We start from the raw sequence: 22,566 nt of genomic DNA, 5'->3' as shown, positions 1-22,566 counted from the left end.
GCTCAGCGATGAAGACCACTCCGGGAGGTGTCGCGGGTGATGACGGGGAGGCGGGGGAGGAAGAGGGGGAGGGGGAGGAGGAGGCAGCCGCGGATGTTAGCCTTCACTCAACGCCGCCTGTCTAACCCGCTCTCGCCTACTGCCCACGCGTTTTGCGTCGTCAGCCCCTTATCTCTTCCACTTTCGTCCATTCTTTTTTCTTCCGCCTCCCCGCACGAAGTACTTGTCGCCGCCGCCGCTGTCGCTGCAAACTTCTCCCGAACAAACTCGGGGCCATGCACACGCAGGCACGCAGAGGCACCAGAAGAATAACAGGGAGGGAGGCGCGAGAGGAGAGATGCATGCCCGCATGCAGGCAAAGTGACGTGTACGGCAAATACGCGTGCACCCCTGCGTGCACGGCAGGCCCTAGCGGTCACGCACTCGCGCTTTCGTTTGCTCACCACCGCGGGTGCGTGGGTGCGGGCTCGGGGCGCGAGAATACATGCAGCCCCACGTACTGATGTCTCCCACCACCAGCACCAGTACAACCACCCAAACAACCAACAAAAAAAAACGGAAAGAAACATGTGTACACGCCTCGACACAAACACGCGGACCATTCATCTACCTTCGCGCCCTCTCGCTCGCTCGCCCGCTCGTCCTCTCACCGGCGCCAGGCGAGGTGGGCAGGCGTGGCGGCGTTAACCGCAGCCACGGCGGCCAAACATGAAGAGTAACCCGGCCGACACGTGTAAAGGGCGGCGGCGGCGGCATACGGCCCCACGCCTCATTTATTATTTTTTTTTCCTCTTCTTTTCTTCCTTCCGTCTCCCACTGGGCCCACTCTCCCTGCCCCTCTCTCCCTCTCCCTCTCCCTCTCCCTCTCCCTCTCCCTCTCTCTCCCCTCTCCTCTCCGACACACACCTACTCAGCCACACACATGAGGCCGCTGAGGACGGCGCGGTGGAAGCGGAGGCGCACGCACCCCCAAAGAAGAGATAAAATAATAACAGCAGCAGCAGCAGCGGTAAAGGGAACTGTGTCGCCGCACCCTCAGCTCGAACACGGCAGAGGGGCCCACCACCACCACGGCGAGCGAGAGGCAGAAAAATAACCGCGTCAAAAAGGGACGCTACATCATGAGAGGGAGAGAGAGAAAGACAAACGGTGGACAAGCAGGCGGGAGGAAGCGAAGGAAAATCACAACAACAAGTGTGGGAATAAAAAAAACGAAAACAACAACAGTGCAGGGACAATCTACTACGGAAACCAAAACCAAAATAGCAACAACTCACAATCACAGCATCGCTTTTGCTTATATGGTGTTATATGAGTGTTTGTATAAATTGATAACAGTTTTACAGACGATGGTGAAAACGTGCCATTGGAGTGTCACTTTCATCGCATGACTCCAGAAGTATACATCCATCCATCCATACATGTGCGCATATATATATATATATATCTGCTGATGAAGTGTGAGCAGATCGCCCTTCGCATTCACACCCTCTTCTCTAACTGACATGTAAGTGTCTGTGAGTGCGTGTGGATGTGTGTGTGTGTGCGTGGAGAGGTGTTTCCTGCACACATCCCGTGTACAGCCAGCTGCCGGCTTCGCCGTTACTTCGATTCTTTGGTCTCCCACTCTCCTGCTTTCTCGCTATTTGCCTCATCGCGAGTACTCACACCTCACCCTTGCACTCCCCCCCCCAAAAAAAAAAAAAAAACTACACTCCACTCCTTTCGTTTCCTCCTGCTCTCAAAAAACAAAACAAAAAACATCAACAACAAGTTATTTCCTTACCACATCTATGTATGCCATCCCAACTTTTGCTTTTGCTTTTCCTCAAGCCACGAGGGGAGGCGACCAGGGCATGGCCCCGTGCGCCCGCCCACTCTACTCTGCCCTGCCCGCCGCCCCACGCCGCGGCCCACGCACGCCGGTGCGGAAATGGAAGGGACGGCAACTCCAGCGGATGTGAAGAACCAGAGCGCGGGAAACGTGCCGGACCCCGCGAGTCAAGGAAGCCAACGAGCCACCGCCTCACTTTTTCCCCCGCTTCCGCAACGTCGCCCGCAGTTCCTCCTGTCGCAGTCGCAGCTCGTCTAATTTGCGCCGCAGTTCGTCGCGTTCCCGCTGCAGCTCCACGGCGTCCTTTTCGTCCTGCGCCACCCTCGCGCTCCAGCCCGGCTGCTTGCTCTCATTGACCCCCGCCTCCATCATGTCCGCCTTCTTGTTGGTCGCCTCCAGGCCGCGGCGGGCGGCGTCAACGCGGTCCTGTAGGGTTAGCTCCTTCGGATGCGCATCCGCGGCCCCGCGCTCGGCAGACTCCGCTGCCCGCACCTCCTCCAGCGCGGCCGTGTACTGCGCCTCCAACACAGCGAACAGCTCCGCCTCGTTCTCGCTTTTGCTCTCCCTTTCTGCGATCATCACACGCAGTTTCTCCTCGCGTTTCCGCTCCGCCTCTAGCTTGTGCTGCAGCTTTTCCCGCTCCTCCTTCAGCGTGGACTGTTTAACGCAGACATTTTCCAATTCCTTCTGTCTCGCCTGGAGCTGGCTAGCAAGCTTTTCATGCTGCGCCTTCAGCAGCTTCATCTTCTTCTGCCACACGGCACGTTGCAGGGCACGCAGCACAGTGATGGCGCTGAACCTCTGCTTTAGGCCGCTCAACACCTCCTTGTTTTTCGCCGTCTGACGCGCCATGGCTCGAGACTCCCTCTCTAGTCGCTCGGCAAGCTCCTGCTTCTGCCGCAGCGACTCCCGCAGCGAGTCCATGTTCTGTCGTTGAATGCGCACTGCGTCGTGCAACTCCCCCGCCTTGTTCGCCATGCCGTCCGCCACCGTCGTCTGGGCGTCATTCACCTTCACCAGCGTCACGAGATTGCGGGCTTTGCTGCTCCACTGCAGCGTCGCGAGCGTGTCGCCGTAGTTCTTCACGAGCGGGCTGATGGTCGCCACCATCGTGGTGCGGGCGTTGCCCCCGATGCTGTCGCTGAGCAGCCAAGTCAGCACGCTATCACGGAAGGGGACCTGCGGCAGGGTGCGCTCCTGGTAGTACGCCCCGGTAATTTCTGCCTTGGCCTGTTCCATGAGCATATTCTGCCGCTCCGTCAGGTTGTCAATCACGCGACGGAGCGCAAGCAGCGACGTGTTAATCGCCGCCGACTCCTTCACGTATTCCTGAAACCCACCGCGCTCGGACCCTGCAAGGTCGACCAGGTTGATGCGGCCCGCCTGGTAGCGCACCGCGGGCCGTGAGTAGCGGTCCTTCGCCGGCAGTGTCCGCTCCTGAATGACCGTCAGCTGAAAGATGGCGTGACTGCGGCTGGACTGATTGTGCACCGCCGTGGCACACGTCGTTCGGTGCATGGAGCCACGCTCCAGCAGGAGGCAGCACTGCGCCCAGTTTTCTATTTGGTACTTCGTCACCCCCTCCACGAAGGGGCCACTGTATGGGTCCTGACGAATGCGGGCGTCCTGCAGCTTCTCATTGCCCTTCGAGTTCTTCAGCGCGGGGTCCAGCAGGTCTCGTACACGCTCCATGTAAATTTCCACAAAACTCACCTCGACGCGGAATCGCACACGCTCGTTCGTATCTGTTTTTCTCGCCTCCTCCGCTTGTTTACCGGCGAGAATCAAAAATAAGTCATTTGAGACGCGTGGGATGATGCCCTCCTCCCCGTCCCCACCACACGAGGCGCTGGGGTCGTAGATGCCCATCATGGTGTACGTCTTGCCGCTGCCGGTCTGCCCATACGTCAGAATGCAGCTGTTGAATCCGTCAAAGACGTGCGGAACGAGGCCCTTTCCGATGAGTTCATAAACGTCCTTCTGCGTCGCGTAGCTGCTGCGCTTCGTGTCGTGAAAGGTGTGGACGATGCGGTGCTCCGGCGGGATTGACCACAGGCTGGCGTCAAACTCAAACTGGGCCTTGGGCGCCCATCCATCCTTTGGGTCCAGAATCACCGTCTTGTTGTCCGTCATCTCCACCACCGAGCGGCGCTCCTGGCTCCCCATCTCGGCCAGCTCCTCCGCGATGAAGGGGCGCACGCGGGAGAAGACCTTGAAGCGTGTGATCTCCGTCACACGTGAACGGAAGGCCTCTGAGGTCTCATGGGCGTCGTCCATCACGGTGTTTCGCCCGTTGAGCTCCGCATTCGGCGCATTCTTCACCTCGCGCCGCTGCGGCGTTGTTGGGCGAGGGGGCAGCGCCGGCGGCGGCGGCGACTTCTTCGCCGGGCTCGTGCCATTCCTTCGAATGGGTTTCGAGATGAGTTTCGGCTCGCTGAGGGTCGGCTGATTTGGCCTCATTTCCTCTCTTTTTGTTTGTTTGTTTGTTTCGTTTTTTCTTTGCTTCCTTTGCTCGGGGTTTTGTCCTTAAAAAGAAAAAAAAACTGTTTACCTTACCTCGGGCTTCTTCCCTTGCGCGGGCTGACTACTTCCTCCGCTGGTGCTGTTTCCTCGGCTGTTAGCTCCCTTCCACTTCTGCGCGGCGGGAGGGAAGAAAGAGGGGCGCGAGGAGGACCCGTTGGGCGCGAGCGCAAAAGAGACGCAGACACGCAGAGAAGGGCGAGCCTCGCTGGCCACCCACCAGCAGCGCCTACCGCCCCGCCTCAGAGTCAACTGCGCAGATTCTCTCTTTCTCTTTCTCTCTCACACACACAAACACACAAACACACAGACACACACTACCGACAACCGCCTCTTCTTCCTCTTCCCATTCGCAGCCCGTCATGATTGCCGCTGCTGTGCCCGTTACTAACCGGCATGCGTGCCAGGCGTCTGTGTGCGTGTGCGTGGAAGGGGCAAGAGGGTTTCATTTGCCTCGCAGGTAACTCTACATAAAGGATGCGAGGAGGGAAGCTTAAAAAGTCAATCCACACAGACGCAGCGACACTATCCCGCTCCCACACCGCTACTACTTCCTCTTCTTTGGCGGAGCAGCGTCCACTGCAAACTCAACCTCCATGTCGTCGGCGTTCTGAATGATGCGCACGGCCTCGGCGCGGACGCAGGCGGTGGTCTCAAGCAGCGGCAACGCACACGCCGCCTCCGTCGTGCAGCGAAGGCAGTCTAACGTGGAGCAAAGCCGCATAACGGCGTCGCCGACCAGCCGTCGCATGCCGGCAAAGAGACGGGCGCCGTGTTCCTCCTTGAGCGCGGCCTCTGCCGCGGGGTCACCCGCCGCGTCTGCGTCGCCGTGCGCCGACGGCTTATCCGCGTTTCCTAAGCGACCAGTGTTGGCGTCCGCCGCCGCCGCGCCCTTTCCCCCTTTGGTGGATGCCCTGCCCTGCGATCTGCCGCCTCCGCCCGCCCCAGAACCAGCGCCGCTGCCGCCGCCAGCGCCCTTGCGCCCTCCCGCAGCGGCACCGCTGGCCAAGCTACCGGGTCCGCGCGGGCTAGTTGCGGAGTGCGCCCCGTTATGTGCCCCGCGGGGCTCGCGCAGTCCGAGTGTGAGCAAGATAGCGTCGTCCAGCTCCCCCGCCTGTCGCGCCAGGGCTGAGAAGGCCACCTTCCCAGCGACGCGTTGCAGGAGGAAATCAAGCGGTTCATCCTCCTGCTCACACACCGTTGCCGCGCGCAGAAGAACGTTCAGTCCCTCCCGCAGCATATTACGCGACACGGCGTCGCGCAACCTGCAAATATCACTCTGTAGCGTCTGCACCGATCCGTCCCACTCCTCATGGTGGAGGGGCTGCTCCAGCGCCGACATCGTTTGGGCGAGATTTTGATGTAACGCATTCAGCCGCTCGTAAACAGCAATGTTGAATGGAAGACGTAGAGCGGCGTACGTTGTGTCGTTCCACGCCTTGCGCCACTTTGCCACCAGCGCCTCCCGTGCCTCTTGGGGCACCTTGGCGGCGTCCAGGCAGGCTTGCGTCGCCCGTGCAATCTCAGCGGTCTCATAGAGGTTGCTGTTCGCCACCAAGGCGTTGATGACCTCCCGCTGCGTATCTGCGACGGCCTTGGCGTCGAGGGCCGCCGAAACAGGGCGGGAGACGGTATCAAGCGCGGGTCCGCCGTCTTGTATAATGGCACACAGCTCCACCACAACGCGGGAGGCGGCGGCGGGGATCATGAGCAGCTCGTAGTGCTGCAAAAAGCGCCCTGGAAATGCCGCCCGCACAGAAAAGGGAAACGTCTCCTCGTCGTCTGGCAGGATGACGCCATCCAGCTGCGCAGAGAGAAAAAAGAAGGACTTGGAGTGCGCCAACTTCTTCGCCAGGGGGCGGAGTGGGATGTTCATTCGCGGTGAATTTCCTTCCGCCGCCGTTTGCTTGCGCTTCACCGGGGACTGCTGAGCACCGCTCGTGCGGAACGTGGCGTCGTCCTCGTCCCGTGACAACGACGCCGCCTCTGCTTTTGCCGCGCCAGGAGCAGTGTCATCGCGGACTTGCTCCCTTCCCTCCTTCTTCTTATTGTTCTCCTTCTCCTTCTCCTCTTTACTGTCGGCATCCTCCGTGGCGCTTTCGCCGTCCAGGGCGGTGGTTGGCTGGAACGGCGCCCAGCTGTAGTAGACCGTCATGGGGCCGCTGTTCCTGACCCTCACGGCACCGTGGACGAGCTCCCCAGGCCGGGCAAAGAAGAGAACGCGTGAAGCGGAGATCTCCAACGAGGGAGTCCCCGCAGCGGCGTCCTCCGTGAAGAGAGTCACATTGACGTCCTTGCTCCCACTTAAGGTTTCCGTTTCCCCCACAGAGAGGGGGCCGTTTTTCTCTATCCCCTCCCGCCCTCCTTGACGCCTTTGCTGCTGCCCCGCCTCAGGCTGCGGGGCCGGCACCTGCAGGACGGCCGGCACGGACCTCTTCGCCGCTGCCGCCGCATCTTCTGCCTTCGTCGTCCACGGGGGTGGCTGCCCACACACCTCTAAGTAGGCCCGCGGCAACAATAGGTGGGGCATGTTCTTTTCGATCAACGGGAAGTACTGCTGAAACCGCTGCTGGTAGTAATCCGAGTCTCGGAAGAGGACGGGGACAGCAGCCGCGGAAGGCTGCTGCGGCCCGCCGCTCGCCACCCTGCGCACGATGTTTTCATTGGGGAAGACGATGCGGGTGTTTGTCAGGTGCTCCACGTCCAGCCGCCGCCGGTCCGTCACCTTCCCGTACAACGCGTAGGGGAAGTTCGTTTGCCCCACCTTGAGAAACCGAACGGCGCCCGTCTCTCCAGTGGTGCGCAGAGTGCTCTCCCACGTGTGAAAGCCGGAGAAGATGGCGGAGGGGACGGCGTTGGTGATCATCCCAACCTCCTCCTCACGCAGTCGCGCCCGGTACGCCCCCTGTGACATGTTCATGCAGGCCCCACGTATCTTGCCGCTGTCACCGAGGCGGCGTTGGATGTTCTCCTGCACAGTGGCCCACACGCGCCTTTGCCTTTCCCATTCCCGCATCGCCTTCCCCTGCAGATCACGCTGATCGTACTTATTAAAAGTGGCCGCGTGCCGCGGAGCGTCCCCCGCACGCGCCGACACGGGCTGAGTCATTCGCTTCCGCCTCGAGGCCTCCCCTGCCGCGCCGCAAAAATAAAAATAAAACAGGTAAATAGATAGATAGAGACGGAAGTCAGAAGGTGGCGAGCGCAGCGTCCCAAGCGTGAGGGCTCAGCCCACGCGCGGCACGGGGCTGCCCGACAATGATGCACCCGCCTGCGCAGGCAACATCCTCTCTGCAGGGGGCAGGTACGTCGGTCAAATGTATACAACTGAATAGAAACAGTTTGCGAGAGACAGACAACACAAGCAAACACACAACAAAACAAATGGCGCATCGCAAACGCGGTGCGCACAACGCCACCGCCGCCGGCATCCTCCTCTCTCTTCTTTTTTTTCTCGCCTTTCGCTCATCCGCCCCTTCGATGCCGCTCTCCCTTTCCGCTCTTTCTCTCTCGCTCCTTTCAGCGACTCTCTATTGTGGCGTCCCACAACGACGACAGCGGCGCACCGCCACCGACGCAGTGCCCAACGGCCTCGTAGAGGTCCAATATGTTCCCCGAGTGCACTGCCCGCTCGTTATCCGCGATGATCTGCAGCACCGGCTGTGAGCGTGCGAGGTGGTGCTGAATAAACCGAAGGCACATGTGCATCGCTGGGTACACGTGCAGGTAGAGGTCATTCAGCACGCAGCGCCGCTGCAGCGCCCGGGTGGGGCACACCTGCAGCTGCCGGCCGAGCCTCTGCGTGTGCTCCGCCACCGCCGCCACCGCCTCCGCCAGCCCCGCGACAATGTCGTCGTCGTACGCAACGAAAAACAAAACGACATCGGACCGCTGCACCTCCTCCACCCCCCAGCGCCGTGAGGATTCCACCTTCTCCGGCGGCGCCCACGGATTCGGGGCTTTGCCCCCGCGGCTCGAGGAACGCGCCGAGGCCGAGCGACACGCCCCGGCAGCTGTAGCGTCTCCCCCCGCGGAGGCGTGTTTGTAGTGGTGCGCCAGCCGCAAAACCACACGGATGCTGTCCAGGTAAAACGTGCCGCCCATCTCCTCCGCTCGCTGCACCACGCCCAGCTGAGGCACGGGCGTCGCTGTCGTGGTGGTGTGGGTGGCGACAGTAAGGGCGCGGTGGTCGCACAAATTGTGACGCGCCCGCACAACTGCGCCGAGGGAAGTCACCGTCCCGCGTGCACTGCCGCGGAAGAGGCGCGTCAGCGAGCGAAGCATGAAGCGGCGCCACTGTTCCCCCGTACAGAGTAAATAAACCCCGTCAGCGTCATTCCCGTCCCGCTGCCTCGCCGTCGCCTCGTCACTGGCGTCATCCTCCGTCTCCGTGGCGGACTCCACGAGGTGATTGTCTGAGGGGGAACAATGACGCGGGTTTGCGTTGTGGCGCGGCAGCGGCACGGCGGGATACCCGTCAAAGTAGGACGCCTCTACGCCTGCAAAGACAGCCACAAGACGCTTCTGCAGCTCCCCCTGCGTCACGGGCGAAAGCCGGTGAAGTATCACTCGATGCATTGCCGCCCGCAACCTCTTATCTACCAGCCCATGACAAATTCCTAATGCACACGCGACCTCGATAAGCAGCTGGCGCAACGCGTGGCCCTCACTACTCTTTTCATGGGGGCCAAACGCAGTTTCCGTGCGCGACGAGAGCTGCCGCTGTGGCGGCAGTGAGGTAGTCGCTAGTGACTGCACGAGGGAGAAGAGAGCGTTGGGGTTCGAAACCAGAAAGGAGCCTGCAACGGCGGGGGCGACGAGAGAAACCCACCTCCAGCAGAGTGCCGCCCATACCGCGTACTGCCTCATATTTGACGGCCAGAGCAACATACCAGAGAGCTGCTCGCCAACCAGCGTCTTGAGAAGCAGGTCGGAGACGAACCCGACGCAGTTTTTCGGGTGCTGCTCCATGATTGTGGCAAGCCACTGACAGGCAGTGGCGACGACTTCCCCCCATTGGCTACGCAGAAGCTTCTCCATCACTTGGGGTGCGGTGGGGTCTTCCTGTAGGACCACGAAGGCAGCCGGATTTCCTGCCAGGTGAACCGCAACTCGCAAAAACAAACACATCGCCGTCATCGTCGCGTTGGGGTGCGACACGCCGTCGCCGCCACCCGCACAAGTTCTAATGTAATGCAGGACGCTGTGGTAGGCCCTACATGCCACCAGCACCTCCGCCGCCCCCTCCACGGCGCTCAGGGTGAGCAAAATGCTGGCCACATCACAGGCCTGCGTTGGCGTGGTCCGCGGGAGACAGCGGAGGAGGGCCTGAATGAGTTTGGGGTGCGTCAGCGCCGCCGCCGCGGTGGGTGCAGATAAGGTTACAAGCATGAGGAGGAACTCCAGCGCCCCACCCACGATGGCGCTCCGCGTTTCTGTGAGGGCGGCGTCGCGACTTCGCCCCAGCGGCTTCCCGGACTTGCCTCTTTTCGCCTCCAACACGGCTTCCTCCGCCTCCGCTTCCGCCTCCGCCGCCGAGTCGTCGTCAAGGGCGACCGAGAGCGTCACCCCCAGTGCGTGAAGCGCGTTGTGCTCCACGGTCAGGAAGTCGTGCACCAGCACCGCTGCCGCCTTTTTGCCCCACACCGTGGTGAGTGAGCCAACGATCGCCTGCATCGCTCCGAGGGCGATCACCTGCGTCCGCTCACTCGGGATGGGCGCCACAGCGAATGCCAAGACGTACGGCAGCACCCCCTCCACATTGGACAATATGTTGGCTTTGTTTTCCGGCAGGGACTCCAACACCCTCAGGAGGTCACGCTCAGCAGTGGCGGGGATGACCCCCAGTTGAAGGTTTTGCTGCAGGAGGTTCCATTGCGCCTGCAGCGCGAGCGCCAGAGGCGTCGGGCGTGCGGTGGAGGCAGTAGCCATCGGCTGGCGCAGGTGCTTTGCGGCTGACCGTGACGTGCGGCTGGTGGGGCGGTGACGCCGCTGCCGCGGCGTCGCAGATGACGTCGCCCCGACGGTTGCCGTTTTCCGACCGCGGCAACACGCTGCGCCCGGCCCTCCCACCTCTCCCCGCCAGAGACGCTACAGTGGCGCACACAACTGCCACCTCTTTCGTTTTTTGCCCCCTCCCTCCTCGATCTGGGTAGGCGCAGACACGCCCCGGCAGCGCACGCACCGCCTCTTACCCTTTTCCTCCCTTTGCGTGTGTGCTCCCTCGAGCGCGTCACGCGGCCGGCGCGGGTGGCGTGTGGTGTCGCTTCTCAACACCCCCCACCGTTTGCTTCCGTCCCCTTCCCCTCCCTCACTGCGCGCCGCAGCGAGGTGTGTGTGTGTGGGTGTGTGTGTCTGGCACAAGAATACAAAGGAAGCGAGCCCTCCACGCAGCAGGAACAGAAGAAGAACAGTGTGGAATACGGGGAAGGGGGCACTTGGGCGCATGATACACACCCACACACATACATAGATAGCGAGAGTATATATATATATATGATGCGTCGCTACTGATTTGCCAGGGGAATTCTGGCACTTTTTTGTTGTGCTTGTCCCAAAGCACAGTGTTTGGGCGTTTACAGGGCGCTTCCCTGCAGAAGCGGCGCCGCCTCGCGACGGTGGCGGTGGCCCATCCTGTCACTGCTGTCATCCCCGTCGTTGCCGGCGTCCTCGACGCCGGCGGCAGCGTCTGGCGGAGACTCGCGGTGGCGCGCCTTCTTTCCAAGCAGACGCATAAGGCCGAGAGCCACCCACAGCGCCGCTGACAGGAGGACGTAGAAGATGGCGGCGTTGCGGCAGCACTTGGCCTTCTCCTCCAGCGACCAACCCTCCTTTGCCGCGAGCACCTCAAAGGTCCAGCTCCCGTGCTGCATGAAGGCCGCAAGCGTGAATAGGATGACCCCCGCCGTGAGAGTGAAGGGGGCACAGCAGCCAAGAAGAGGCGCTGCCGCCATTGACGCCGCAGCTGCAACCCTCTGTCTTCCTCGCCCCCTCCTCTTTTTCCCTCTTGGGCCTACTCCTGATGATCGCGTGCGTCCCTGACCACCTTTTCCCTTCGACGCCGCCGCCGCAGATTCCCGCACGCAGGCGTGTTTGGTGCTCCCGCACCCAATAAAAAGGGGAGGTGCCGTTGAACAGGGGAAGGCACAGACACACAGCGTGTGTGTGTGAGAGAGAGAGAGGAGGGAGAAAGAGAGGGCGGCGGCGCCGTCCTTGCGACTCGGCAACAGCGCGTTGGCGTTCTGGTGGGCGTACTCCCAGAAACGGCGCCCCCTCCTCTGCCGCGCATTCGTGGCGGCAACGAAAGGCAGTCTTCCAATTCGGCGGAAAGCAACAAAAACCGTAACAACGAAAAAAACTGGTCTCCGACTCGCTCCCCACGAGCATCGCCGGCGCCTCCTCCTCCGCACTAAGAATCCCCCCAGAAACAGAAACGAAGCAAAACACACAGGGGGAAAAAACACATACTTGCCAACGACAAACATAAAATACTACCGCCTTTGTTCACGCCTGCGCCGGTTCAACGCTGCATCATGAACGCGCGACGACGAGGGCGACTGGACTCGGGGCACCCTCCCCAGAACAACGCCCTCGAGCGGTGGCGGATTCTGCGAGTCAGCAGTTGTGCTCCCCTTCCCGACTGGCGCCCGCTCCTGGTGGGGACGGACGGTGCCCTTCATGAGAAGCGGGGTGCCGCTGGCCGCACATGGAGCTTCTCCCACCGATGGCCTCTGGAGCGGTGCGCCGGGCGTTACGGCGGGCGACGGCGACTTCTCCTTCACGCCCAAGGAAATTCCTTGTTTGGGGGGCTCCACGCCGGCCTGCACCTGTGGCGGGCTGCCCTGCTGCACGCTCACCTCCTCCGGACACGGTTGGTGTGCTTCGCGTGTTTGTGTATTGGTGGAGGAGAGGGCCAGGTTAACTCTGCAAAGCGGCTGTGCGGAGAGGAGGCTCGCGCTCTCGCCAACATGTGGTGCGAGCAGCCGAGTGAGGGCACAGCCAAGGGCGAGGCCGCGGTGTGGCACCCCGGTGATGCGCACCGGATCGACAATGTTGCACGGGCACCCCAACCCCGCGTGGGGCGCCAGAGATGCGCTGCCGTCGCCTCTGCGGCGCTCGCGCACCCTCGTCGCTGCCGGCGGGAGACGGCGGAGCTTGCCGAGTGGAATGATGTCTAAAAACCGCCGCACAAGGAGGTCCGTGGTGGCGGTCTCTTCAGCAGCGACCGCCGACGGCATTGCCGCGGCGGGCAAGTCGCTGTCACGGTTTAGCAAAAGTAGGCCTTGAATGAGCATTAGCCTGCGACGCTTCGTAGCCTGTGGGGCTGCTGAGGCCGAGGCAGAGGCGGAGGCAACGGCATTATGCGTGCTTGTTGAAGACGTTTCGCCTTCGCGTCTCTTTGCTACAAGTTTATTGTCCCGGGACAAGAGTATCTCTTCCGTGTGCCGCAACATCTCCGCAGCCGCATGGAACGGGAATGGTTTGCGTGGCGCAGTTTTCCATGCAGCTGGTTCTGCAGTCTCCCTAATGTGCCGGTTAACGGCGGCATCGATGGCCGCAGAGTCACCGCGTGTGGGCGGAAGCACCTCGACTACGTTATTCCCCACAAGGTAGAGGGAAAACCACAACGACGCGGCCGCATTGGAAGCTGCACGCTGCTTCTGCAAAATAAAAGACCTTAACGCCAGTCGGATGACGTCAAGGCGGGTTTGTGGGGGCACGAAGGCGCTTGCGTTTGCCGTCAATGTGCCCGCGCCTTCGGCTGGGCCATTCGGGCAGCTGTTACCGCCGCTAGTGCCGGGCACGTGGTTCGGGGCATCGAGCGGGTACGGCAGGGCGTGGTCGGTGCGCGTGATGGAAGGGTCCATGTCCAGAAAAATCACCACCGCCTCTTCTCGTTGCATGAGATGCAGGTCAAAGTCCATCATGCGCAGCAACACCCCCGCGGGCCTCTTCTGCCGTTGCTTGACTGCCTCCTACTTTTGCCTGCGTGTGTGCGTGTGTGTGTGTGGTTCCGCCTTGGGCGGTTTCTGACTCCGGGCCAGCTGACTCCCTGGGCCGCGCCAGACGAAGACGCTTCCTGTTTTCACGGCAGGTGGGAAAACGAAGAATGCGCGTGGCAGCACACACGGAGAGGCAGACAGAGAAAACAGGAAGAATAGTAACAATAACGGAGGAAAGGCGCTAGCGGCGCCAAGCGGGCTACGACCGTGGCAGTTATTTCTGCCCCTCCGTCGCCGTACACCAGACAAACAGAGAGACCTTCCACAGACACACGCACACACACACACACACAGTTGGCCTTCAACCCATAACTTCACAGTGTGGGCGTTTTTTTTTGTCTGGTTTCTTTCCGTTTCTTAAACGTCACAACTTTTTTGCTCTTGTTAAACACCGTCGCCGCCAACTACTGTGCCAGCGTCGGACACACGCACGCACAGAAAGAGATAGAGAAGGAAAGAGAAGGAGAGGGAGGGGCGAGAGGAAGGCGAGGGAGTTCTAGTTCCCTTTTGCCCGAAGAGGCAAGCGTCCGCAACGCCTCCCCCTCTTGACTCTCCCTCCCTCCCTCCCTCACTGCCTCTCTCGCTCTCTCACACACACCCTCGCTAGAGTAACCGTCGCAAAGCTGCGTTCTGCCTCGCTCCCGACGGCGACGCCGCCGCAGCGGTGTCGTGCCTCTCTGCACCGGGGCTTTGCTGCCGCCCCCGCAGCACACGAAGGTCGTCGGCGAATTCGGCCTCCTCGCGCCGCCGCTTCTTGAGTTGGCCCTGCGCCTGCCGCCGCTCCTCCTCCTGCTCCTCCTCCTGCCTCTTGCCGCCCTCGTCCTTGTCGCGGCGGCTGGCGCGCTGGAGCTTTGCCCGGCGCTGCTGCACGATCCTGGAGGTGCGCATGGTTTGCTTTGACCGCACCTTGTCCGCGCTGTCCTTCTTGTCCCACTTCTGCATCTTCCGCTCCTTCAGCTTCTCCTGCTTGCTCTTGAGCTCCCGCGTGGCGGGGCGCTCCTTGTAACCGAGGTCCTCGTCCACCTCCTCGTCGTTGCCCACGTGCAGCCCGGCTGGGGCGGCGTCCGCAAGCGACTTGTCCGCCCGGCGCTGCTTCTTTTCTCGAATCGCCCGTGCCCTGCGATTGAGGCGTATGTTTTCGTTGTACTCCGCAAGCCGCGCCTCGTTGACGCCAGGAACCTGAATGTCGAGAGAAATGGTGTCGGGCGGCAGCTTGTCGAGCAGCGTCGAGACGACGCGCTCCTTGCGGTGCCGCTCCGTCTCGTGTGGGTTGGCGTAGAAGAAGTCGGGGTTGGCGTCCCCGGCGCCGGGGATCAGCATCGACTGAAAGCCGCGGGAGTGGCCGATGCCCAGGACATCCTCAAAGGGGCAGAACCGCACCTGCTGGGCAATGTTGCCGTAGCCGAGGCCAAACTTCATGTACGGCGCGCTCGGCTTGGCGCTGGAGAAGATGCCCTTCCACAGCTGCACGTTGGTGCCCCCGCCCAGGGCGACGAGGCCGGCGCTGGAGACGTCGACGGTGTTGAAGGTGTACGTCACGGCGTACTCCTCCAGCGCCCGCAGCGTGCGGCAGTCCCACACCTTAAACTTGTGGTCCCCGCCCAGCGTCAGAAAAAAACGACCGTTGGGGTGAAACCGGATGGCGTCAATGACGCCCTTGTGACCCTTGAGCTGCACGAGTGGGTCCACAACGGCTGGGGACCAGAACTTCACCACACCACGCAGGTCACAGCTCGCCACCACGCCGTTGCTGGGGTTGACGTCCATGCAGGAGGTGGGGTCTCGCACCACCGAGGGCACCTTCGCGCCCAGCTCCTGTCCGGTGCTGATGTCCATGTACTGCATCACACTGAAGCGGGTGGAGGCGGCACAGAGCAGCAGGTGCCGCGGCAGATACGCTAGTCGATCCATGTTTGCCATCTGCGAGAGAACGTGCATCTCCGCGCCCTCCTTAGTGTACATGTAGACATACTTCTTCTGCGCCAGCGCTGTCATTGTGTGATCCACCAGAAATTTGGCGTCATCGACCCGGTCCTTCAGCTGCACCTCGCCGTTTAGGGCAAAATCCTTCCAGCGAATGTTCGCCACATGCCCCCGCATCCCTGCAAGCAGAAGATGTGTGCCGTTGAGTGTGAAGTCCACCTTGTACGGACCCAACTTATCCAGCAGCAGCTCATACTTCTTCTGCTGCGTTTGCAGGTCCACGGCGGCGACGATGTCGTCCTGCGTGACGCGGTCCGCGACCTCGCGCTCCTCCAGCAACAGGCCTGTGTCTGTCCTCTCCGGCCTTGCGAACAGGTTGACGCGCGCGACGCGACGCGGGGCGCGCCGCTGCAACTCTTCGTGCTTGCGGGCCTCAGCGTTCTGCAGCGCGTTGTTGTCCGTCACCCAGCGGCCGCGCAGCTGCCGCCGCTCCTCCCCTAGCGTCTCCTCATGCAACTCCGCCCTGCGCTGCCGCACAATCTCCTTCGTCTCTCGCGACACCGCGGCACCCGCAACCATTTTTCCGCTCGCTTGGCTCTTTTTACCCTTTGCGTCGCCCCGCCCACCCCTCTTCGCTGCCGGGCCTCTGGACACCGCAGGAGTGAAAGGCAGAAGAACGACCAAAGGGGGAGGGGGGAAAAAAAAAGATAAAAATGCAGACACAGCGGCAGAGTACATGTGGCACGTCTCCAGAGTAACGGAGGACGGGCACCACGACGGCGCGGGAGCGAAAGGGTGGACGATTGCGGGCACGTGCGCCTCTGCGTACGAGCGTGAGAAAGAAATAGAAGGGCAGTGCGTGTGCGGGACAACCACGGCGTCTAGGCGCGCCGCGGAAAAGAAGGGGGCCTCCAACAATAAGATGTAAAAAGTAATAGAAAGGAAAAGGAAAAAGAAGCAGACACACGTACGTGCAGAAAGAGAGAAAACAAAAAATATTCCTCCGCCAGTGCCTTAACGGCGGCTAAACGCAACGGTGATTAACCCCCCTCCACCCCCCACTCCCTCGCTCGCATAGCCCGGGCCGCGTCATTTTTATGCTTCTTTTTCTGTTCCAGTTGTTGTTGTTGTTTTTTCTTTTGCTGTGTGTATGTGTGTGTGGCTCCTTGTTTGCTCCGTAAACACGAGCAAATTGTAAGTGCATGCACGCGAGTGGCTGACACGTTCCTTTTATTCTGAGTTGCGCGTTCCCCCTCCCCCCTTTCCGCCGCCTGCTCAGGGTCCCCCGCACACGCAACAGGCAAGCACACAGGCATAAAAAATAATAATAATATGCATCTGCAGGTTTAGCAGTGAACCCTCTGCACGTACACACACACACACACACAGACACACCTCTGGAGATAACAAAAGCCAAAGATGGGGGGGAGGGGGCTGCACGCAAAGATAATTGTCATTGCTACTGTCTCACACTTCAGTCTTCTAGCAGCATTTGGTCCAGCTGTTCTAAAATAGCTCTTGACTGCTCCCAGTAACGCCTCTGCAGCGCTTCCAGCTGCAAGTCACCGCCCACTGCTGCTGCTGTAGCCGGGGCGTGTGACGGTGACGTGTCCTTCCTCATAGTTGTGACGTTGCTGGAGGAGGGCAAGGGCAGGGCCGCGGCCGCACCCGGCGTGGAGTGCTTCGCTCTGGCAGAACGGCCACGGGTCGCGGCGGGCGGTGCTGCGGCTCTGTTGCCAGCCCCCGCATCGCCCACGGCTGCAACGGCATGACTCCTCCCTTGTCGTGCCGAGGCGCTGCGAGGCCGCGCCCCAGCAGCTGCGGCGCTGCACCTTCGCTGCGGCGACGCCGACGCGGACGCGGGCAGGGGCGGAGGAACAGACCGCGTGCCTTTCCGCGGCCCCGCGGCGGGCCGCGCAGTCTCCGTTGGCGGTCGGCGGTGCGAGTGGTTGCAGCGGTACATGAGTGAGCGCTTCAACGACTCCAGCACTTCTATCGCCTCCTCCGCGTCGAAGCGGTCAAGCAGCTGCGGAGTTCCGCGGGGGCGGAGGTGCCGTCGCATGGAACCGCCTCGGCGATGCGTTGGAGCCGCCGCCGCCGCCGGGTGCCATTTTTGGCTGGCAATGTAGGGGTCGTGACTACTTCTACCCGCCCTGCCGGCGGCGTGGTGCTCCCGCCGCGCCGCCCCGTTTGTGGGCGGCCGCGTTGAAAGAAACCTCCCCGGCGAGCGACCGCCGCCGTCGTCGCCGTCGTCTTCGTCGTCGTCTGCGCGGCACGGGCGTCCCTCACCACCTGAGCGGGCCGCCGCCGCCTCCTCGCAGCCCCGGCACACGTTTGCCGCGGTCGTCTCCCACCCGCAAATGCCGCCCCGCTGGTCTTGCCGCGGCGGCGGCTGCTGATGTTGCCTTTGCTGTGGCCCCTGGAACAACAATTGGCGTCGCGCCGCATCGGACCTCGGTGACGGCCCGGCACTACTGACGCGTTGCCGTTCCCGCGGCACATCCCGGCCCTCGCTGTGGCGCGGCCCCTCCGATGCGAGTTGCTTGTACATCATCAGCTCCCGGCGCGTCTCTATAAGCTCTAACTCTAACTGTCTGTTTAGCGCAGACATGTGCAGCAGGAGCTGCTCCAACGCCCGTACGCGGTCGGCGGGGGGCGTCGCCGCCGGCCCACCCGCCTCACCCTCTCCGCAGTGCCGGGTTTGCCGCGCCGCATCGCTGGACGGCGACTTCGGCGGCACCGCTGCCTCTTGCTGTTGTGTTGCCTGCTCCACCGGGCCAACGCCGTTAACCGCCTTCTCCTCCTGCTCCTCCCGCCCCCCGTTTTGATGCTCCGCAGCGCCGGCCGCGGCCTCCTCGCACAGCCGCGCCGCCCCCGCCTCGGCCGGGGGGCAACTACCAACGCCCACTGCCGCCGCCGCGCCGCCGCTTACCTCCCGACGGGCGTGGAGCACCTGCGACCCCGTCGGTTTGGCGGCCGTCGCGTCCGCGCGTCGTCTACAGCCGTCGCGGGAACCGGTGCGCGTCGGGGGGTTGCGGGCAGCGGTGGCGGCCCCGCGGCATGTCGGCCGAGTTTCTGCGGCCACGGGCGCGGCTCCTTTCCGCATGGGGGTGGGCGATCACAGCCACTGTGGCGAGGAAAAGAAACTTCGATGAGGCAAATAAATAAGAGCAAAAAAAAAACAGTCTGTGTGTTCGGGAAACTGAGTTGTGCAGGACAAATAACGGCATCGACGTCGCTGGCAGGCGTCTCGAGGCGTGCGGCGCCTTCTGCTGCCTCATTTCGCAGTATGGGACCCGTCGCCGCATAGCGAGCAAAGGTACGCCTTCGTCACTCAAAACATCACACCCCCGCGGAACAAATTCAACGAAGAAGGGATAAAAAAAACGAACATACAATCACGTGAATGCACGCACGGACGCACGCACAGCAGCCGCCATTCATCCTCCCCTTCCCCCTTTTGCTCAGTAGCTGCGTGTGGCCCTGTCTCCCGCGTTCCCTCTCAGTGGGTAATCTTGCGGAACCCATCCTGCAGATCCTCCCGCATGCGGATAAACTGCACCTGTTCCTCGTTGCTCATGAGTCGTAGAAGCCCTGTCTCTCGCACACCCTTGATGTGTCCCCACGGCATCAGCAGCAGACTCGCCGTCTCCTTTAGCAGGCGAAACAGCACCTCCACCACGGCACCGCCTAGCCCAGGTGTGCGGATAATCGGGCCCATAGCCTCCAGGTAGGCGGTGACGTCCTGCTTGTAGATGAGCGCTCCACGGTCGGTGACGATGAAGGCCTTCAGGTGTGTCACAATCCCCCGATACAGGCAGACGCCGACGGTGCGCACGAAGGAAGATGGCCCACCGTCGCCGTACAGCAGCTGTTGCATGTTCATCGTCCGCGCGCGTGCCCGCACGGCGCTCAGCACGTCGTTGGAGGCGACCGCAGCCGAGAGGTTACTCCGCTGCTTTGACATGGCCGCGTACTGGCCTGTCACCGCAGCCGGCTCAAGCATTGGGCCCGCGGCAGCCCCCGCTGTGTTTTGTCGCTGCGGCACTTGGCCATTGGAGAGTCGCACAAACTCCTTTGCCTCCTCAAACTGCCTTGTGACGTACAGGCAGAAGAGGGTGCAGGCGCGCGTGCAGGGCTGGGCAAGCATTTCCCCCTCTGCCCCCTTTGCCACCTTCGGTCTGTAGTCGTTCCGTTTCTGGTAGTGCAGCAGGATGGAGAGGGAGCGCACAATGATGGCGTTGGCGCACAGATTCAGCAACGCCTCGGCGCGCATGTCCAACGCCTCGTAGGCCGACTCCTTCGCCTCCTCAATCGCCGCCTCGAGGCGGGGGTCGGCCTGCAGGAGCGGCGCGCAGCTAACCGAGAGGGCGTCATTCAAACTCATCAGGGAGGACTGCACAAAAAGCAGCATGCGCAGACCACACTGCTGCGACTCAAGCTTCGAGGGCCGCAGCAGCTCATCCTCCGACTCCGGCTTCGCCCGCCAGTGCTCGCGATCGGCGCGGAGCGACTCCATCATCTTGCGCAGCTCCTCGTCCATGTATTTCCCCATATTCTCCAGCGAGGCCTGGACGAGGTCCAGGACACACGGGGCGACGTCCTTTGCCGGCGCGTAGGTGCGCGTGCGCGCCACCACCTCCGTGAGTCGCTCAACGAGCTCCTTCGTCTTCTTCATGTGCGCCTCCCGCAGGTCAAACACCTCGTCCGGGACGGAGTGCAGGTCTCGGGTGTACTGCTCCTCCAGCATCGTGTGGTAGCGCCGCAGCAGCACAAGCTCCGCCTTCCGCTCCGCAAAGGCGGCGCGGCTGGTAAAGATGGAGTCGACGTACTTCTCAAGGAAGTCCGCCTCACCTTTTTCGAAGGTGGCGCGCAGCTCCTTGACATAGTCCTGAAAGAAGCTAAACAGTCTGGCCTGCATGGTGTGGGCGTAGGCCATGGCGTCCGCCACCCGCGTCGAAGCGCGCCGCTTGGAACGCGGGGACAAGCGCGCCTCCGCCTCCACCATGTCTCGCGCAAAGAATTCCGCAAGCTTCAGCTGTTGCGTGACAAATGGCTTCACCACGCCCTCGGTGACCTGCGCAAGCAGCTGCTGTCGTGCAGAGTTTGACGTCCCAAAAATAGTTTCCACGACAATGACGTCACGGCGGGTGCGGGAGAGAAGGAAGTCGAAGGTGCGGTGCAGGTCAGGCTCCGTACTGCTGCGGTAGTGCTGCATGGCGGCGGGGGGCGCCGATGCCGTGGCCGCGCCACTGAGTGGCGGCTGCGGCGGGAGAGGCTTCGGCGAGTACTCACTAAAGAGAGTGATGCCCATCTGATTAATCGTGCGTGCGTAGAAGGCAGAGAGCAGCGCGTCATGGGAGTCGGTGATGCTGTTGTAGAGCCGCGAGACGAGTTCGAGTGTCTTGAGGAGGGCGCGACCGTAGGGCTGGTGCACCGCAGTGTCTGGGTGCTCCTTGTAGAGCTCGTTGAAGCGATCGACGAGGTGGAAGACGTCGGCCATGAGTTCCTGCCGCACCCAGCCCACGTAGAGGTCAATGTTGGACGTGCCCCCGACGACGCTGTTGAGCTCGCGGCAGAGGTGCGTCAGACGCTGGCACCAGTCCACCTGGGCCTCCGTGCAGCTGCGCACGGCAAAGGTACGATCCAGGCCGGCCGCCACCGCCGCCGTCTCCAAGCGATGCATCTTTTCCCTCCCGCCAGCAGCGCCGCCACCAACTTTTGCTGCTGTTGTCGTTGTTGTCCCCATCGACGCTGCGGCCTCCTCGGGGCCTTGCGCCATCGTCACGACGCGGCGCCGCAGTTGGCGTGGCCCGCCTTGCCTAAACAGCCCACGCGGCCTCCCCGCCTCCGCCCTGGTGCGGCCGTAAATGCTGTCGTTTTTGACGCCAGCGTTCTTGGCGTCACTTGGGCCTCGGCCGAGCTCAGCCTCGCCGCCACGGGCGTCACTCTTCCTCTCCTCGGCCTCCTCCTGGCAGCTGCTCTCAGCCTCCTCGCTCTTTGCCGCCGCGGCGTCTTCCCCGCCGCCACCGCCGGCAGCGGCGCCGCCATAGTACATGGGATCCGCCGGCGACACGAGCCCAGCCTCCCACTTCGACGTCACCTCCCCGCGCTGCTCCGCGCGTGCCTTGGACAAGTTCTTCAACAGCGCCCCCAGCTCCGCATGGTTCATGTGCATAAACATCTTGAAGTGCTTCAGGAGCTGTGAGACAGAGCGGCCACGCATCACCCTTGCGTTGGACTGCGACAGGTGCTGCTCAATCCCCGCGGTCGCCGCCAGTGCGTTACATACGCGGTTCTCGTACTCGTGCAGGCGCGCCGTGGTGGCCTCCAGCCCGAGTCGGATGGTTGCCAGCCGCCGTTTCTCACGTATTTCAACGCGGCGACACCGAACCTCGTTGCCCCGCAAGGCGTTCTCCTCCTCCTCCTGCGTCATCTCAATCTCGGCCAGCGCGCGCTCCAGCGTGGCGGTCAGGCGGTTCGCAATGGCAACGTGGTCTTCGCCGTCCGCAGCGGCCTCATGCGACGGCCGGGCGCCGTTCCCCCCGCCGCCGTTCTTCGCGCCGTCGGCGCTGCCGCCCCCGTCCGTGGGCAGCAGCCACATGCCTCCTCCTCCGCCGGCTGCTGCCGTCGGCGGCGCCGCCAGCGTCGGCGAGGCGTCCCTCCGATGCGAGAGGAGGATGGGAAAGAGCACGCGGTTGATGATGTTGTTGACAAACGTCGGCGCCGAAAACTGAATCGAGCTAAAAACCATGCGGTTCAGCGGGGGCCCCTCCTGCTTGGGCGACGCCGGCGACTGCGGTGTCGCGCGCCGCTCTCTACGCGCGCCGGCGTCGAAGGCACTGCCCCCGCCGCCCTTCCTGCCGCTGCTGCTGGCCGCGAGCGGCGGGGAGGCCCCGCGAGGCGCACTCGCCGTCGTGCCCGCCGTCCCGCGCCGCACCACAATTTTCTTTCGCGCAGGCGATGCCCCACCGCTGCCAGCGGGATCAGCCGCGGGTGCACCTCCCCGCATCTCGCCGTTGCTTTGCCTCCTCGCCGCGTGGCTCAAGTGCCCCGAACGCTGCCGGCAGCGCGAGGGGGAGGGGGAAGTGTGTCGCTCGTGCCTCCTCCTTTGCGTGTGCGGCGGCGCCACGAGGCCGCGCGGACGGGCGGAAGAAAGCAGAGAAAGAAAAAGGCAAAAAGAAAAAAAGGGGAGGGAAGAAAAAGAACAGAGGGAGGGAGGCGGCGGCGGCATAGAGAGCTGGCAGGGCGGCGAGGGACGGGGAAACTAATAACAGTAATGACGGG

The 22,566-nt window shown here is 62.4% G+C and overlaps 8 protein-coding genes across 8 annotated transcripts, besides 21 other annotated features; all 8 read right to left on the bottom strand.

The window, feature by feature from the left end:
• Positions 1–46: 46 nt before the first annotated feature.
• Positions 47–84: a microsatellite.
• Positions 85–509: 425 nt separating this feature from the next.
• Positions 510–548: a microsatellite.
• Positions 549–615: 67 nt separating this feature from the next.
• Positions 616–641: a microsatellite.
• Positions 642–798: 157 nt separating this feature from the next.
• Positions 799–897: a sequence feature (GA-rich).
• Positions 898–1,429: 532 nt separating this feature from the next.
• Positions 1,430–1,447: a microsatellite.
• Positions 1,448–1,506: 59 nt separating this feature from the next.
• Positions 1,507–1,550: a microsatellite.
• A 341-nt stretch (positions 1,551–1,891) lies between these two features.
• Positions 1,892–1,925: a sequence feature (G-rich).
• A 101-nt stretch (positions 1,926–2,026) lies between these two features.
• Positions 2,027–4,294, bottom strand: Tco025E_02961 (putative kinesin; the record flags this gene model as incomplete). Its single annotated transcript, XM_029369884.1, has 1 exon — positions 2,027–4,294. The coding sequence occupies one exon, from the start codon at positions 4,292–4,294 to the stop codon at positions 2,027–2,029; it is 2,268 nt and encodes a 755-aa protein (XP_029230071.1).
• A 4-nt stretch (positions 4,295–4,298) lies between these two features.
• Positions 4,299–4,344: a sequence feature (A-rich).
• A 272-nt stretch (positions 4,345–4,616) lies between these two features.
• Positions 4,617–4,638: a microsatellite.
• Positions 4,638–4,672: a microsatellite.
• A 229-nt stretch (positions 4,673–4,901) lies between these two features.
• Tco025E_02960 (uncharacterized protein) lies at positions 4,902–7,463 on the bottom strand (the record flags this gene model as incomplete). Its single annotated transcript, XM_029369883.1, has 1 exon — positions 4,902–7,463. The coding sequence occupies one exon, from the start codon at positions 7,461–7,463 to the stop codon at positions 4,902–4,904; it is 2,562 nt and encodes an 853-aa protein (XP_029230070.1).
• A 246-nt stretch (positions 7,464–7,709) lies between these two features.
• Positions 7,710–7,739: a microsatellite.
• A 134-nt stretch (positions 7,740–7,873) lies between these two features.
• Positions 7,874–10,285, bottom strand: Tco025E_02959 (uncharacterized protein; the record flags this gene model as incomplete). The annotated part of the gene is made up of 1 exon (XM_029369882.1): positions 7,874–10,285. The coding sequence occupies one exon, from the start codon at positions 10,283–10,285 to the stop codon at positions 7,874–7,876; it is 2,412 nt and encodes an 803-aa protein (XP_029230069.1).
• Positions 10,286–10,684: 399 nt separating this feature from the next.
• Positions 10,685–10,711: a microsatellite.
• Positions 10,712–10,929: 218 nt separating this feature from the next.
• Tco025E_02958 (uncharacterized protein) lies at positions 10,930–11,307 on the bottom strand (the record flags this gene model as incomplete). Its single annotated transcript, XM_029369881.1, has 1 exon — positions 10,930–11,307. The coding sequence occupies one exon, from the start codon at positions 11,305–11,307 to the stop codon at positions 10,930–10,932; it is 378 nt and encodes a 125-aa protein (XP_029230068.1).
• Positions 11,308–11,522: 215 nt separating this feature from the next.
• Positions 11,523–11,550: a microsatellite.
• A 294-nt stretch (positions 11,551–11,844) lies between these two features.
• Positions 11,845–13,278, bottom strand: Tco025E_02957 (uncharacterized protein; the record flags this gene model as incomplete). Its single annotated transcript, XM_029369880.1, has 1 exon — positions 11,845–13,278. The coding sequence occupies one exon, from the start codon at positions 13,276–13,278 to the stop codon at positions 11,845–11,847; it is 1,434 nt and encodes a 477-aa protein (XP_029230067.1).
• A 62-nt stretch (positions 13,279–13,340) lies between these two features.
• Positions 13,341–13,364: a microsatellite.
• Positions 13,365–13,598: 234 nt separating this feature from the next.
• Positions 13,599–13,619: a microsatellite.
• Positions 13,620–13,649: a microsatellite.
• A 143-nt stretch (positions 13,650–13,792) lies between these two features.
• Positions 13,793–13,850: a microsatellite.
• Positions 13,851–13,959: 109 nt separating this feature from the next.
• Positions 13,960–15,858, bottom strand: Tco025E_02956 (U3 small nucleolar RNA-associated protein 7; the record flags this gene model as incomplete). The annotated part of the gene is made up of 1 exon (XM_029369879.1): positions 13,960–15,858. One exon carries the CDS (start codon positions 15,856–15,858, stop codon positions 13,960–13,962), a length of 1,899 nt encoding a protein of 632 aa, XP_029230066.1.
• A 347-nt stretch (positions 15,859–16,205) lies between these two features.
• Positions 16,206–16,236: a microsatellite.
• A 135-nt stretch (positions 16,237–16,371) lies between these two features.
• Positions 16,372–16,437: a microsatellite.
• Positions 16,438–16,648: 211 nt separating this feature from the next.
• Positions 16,649–16,674: a microsatellite.
• Positions 16,675–16,753: 79 nt separating this feature from the next.
• Tco025E_02955 (LYT1p) lies at positions 16,754–18,385 on the bottom strand (the record flags this gene model as incomplete). The annotated part of the gene is made up of 1 exon (XM_029369878.1): positions 16,754–18,385. One exon carries the CDS (start codon positions 18,383–18,385, stop codon positions 16,754–16,756), a length of 1,632 nt encoding a protein of 543 aa, XP_029230065.1.
• A 302-nt stretch (positions 18,386–18,687) lies between these two features.
• Positions 18,688–18,711: a microsatellite.
• A 70-nt stretch (positions 18,712–18,781) lies between these two features.
• Positions 18,782–22,291, bottom strand: Tco025E_02954 (uncharacterized protein; the record flags this gene model as incomplete). Its single annotated transcript, XM_029369877.1, has 1 exon — positions 18,782–22,291. One exon carries the CDS (start codon positions 22,289–22,291, stop codon positions 18,782–18,784), a length of 3,510 nt encoding a protein of 1,169 aa, XP_029230064.1.
• Positions 22,292–22,566: the final 275 nt, after the last annotated feature.

This window comes from Trypanosoma conorhini, assembly GCF_003719485.1.
Source record: "Trypanosoma conorhini strain 025E chromosome Unknown Tco_14.4_contig_00125, whole genome shotgun sequence".
Taxonomy (NCBI): domain Eukaryota; phylum Euglenozoa; class Kinetoplastea; order Trypanosomatida; family Trypanosomatidae; genus Trypanosoma; species Trypanosoma conorhini.
This window is presented reverse-complemented; position numbering and strand designations above follow the sequence as displayed.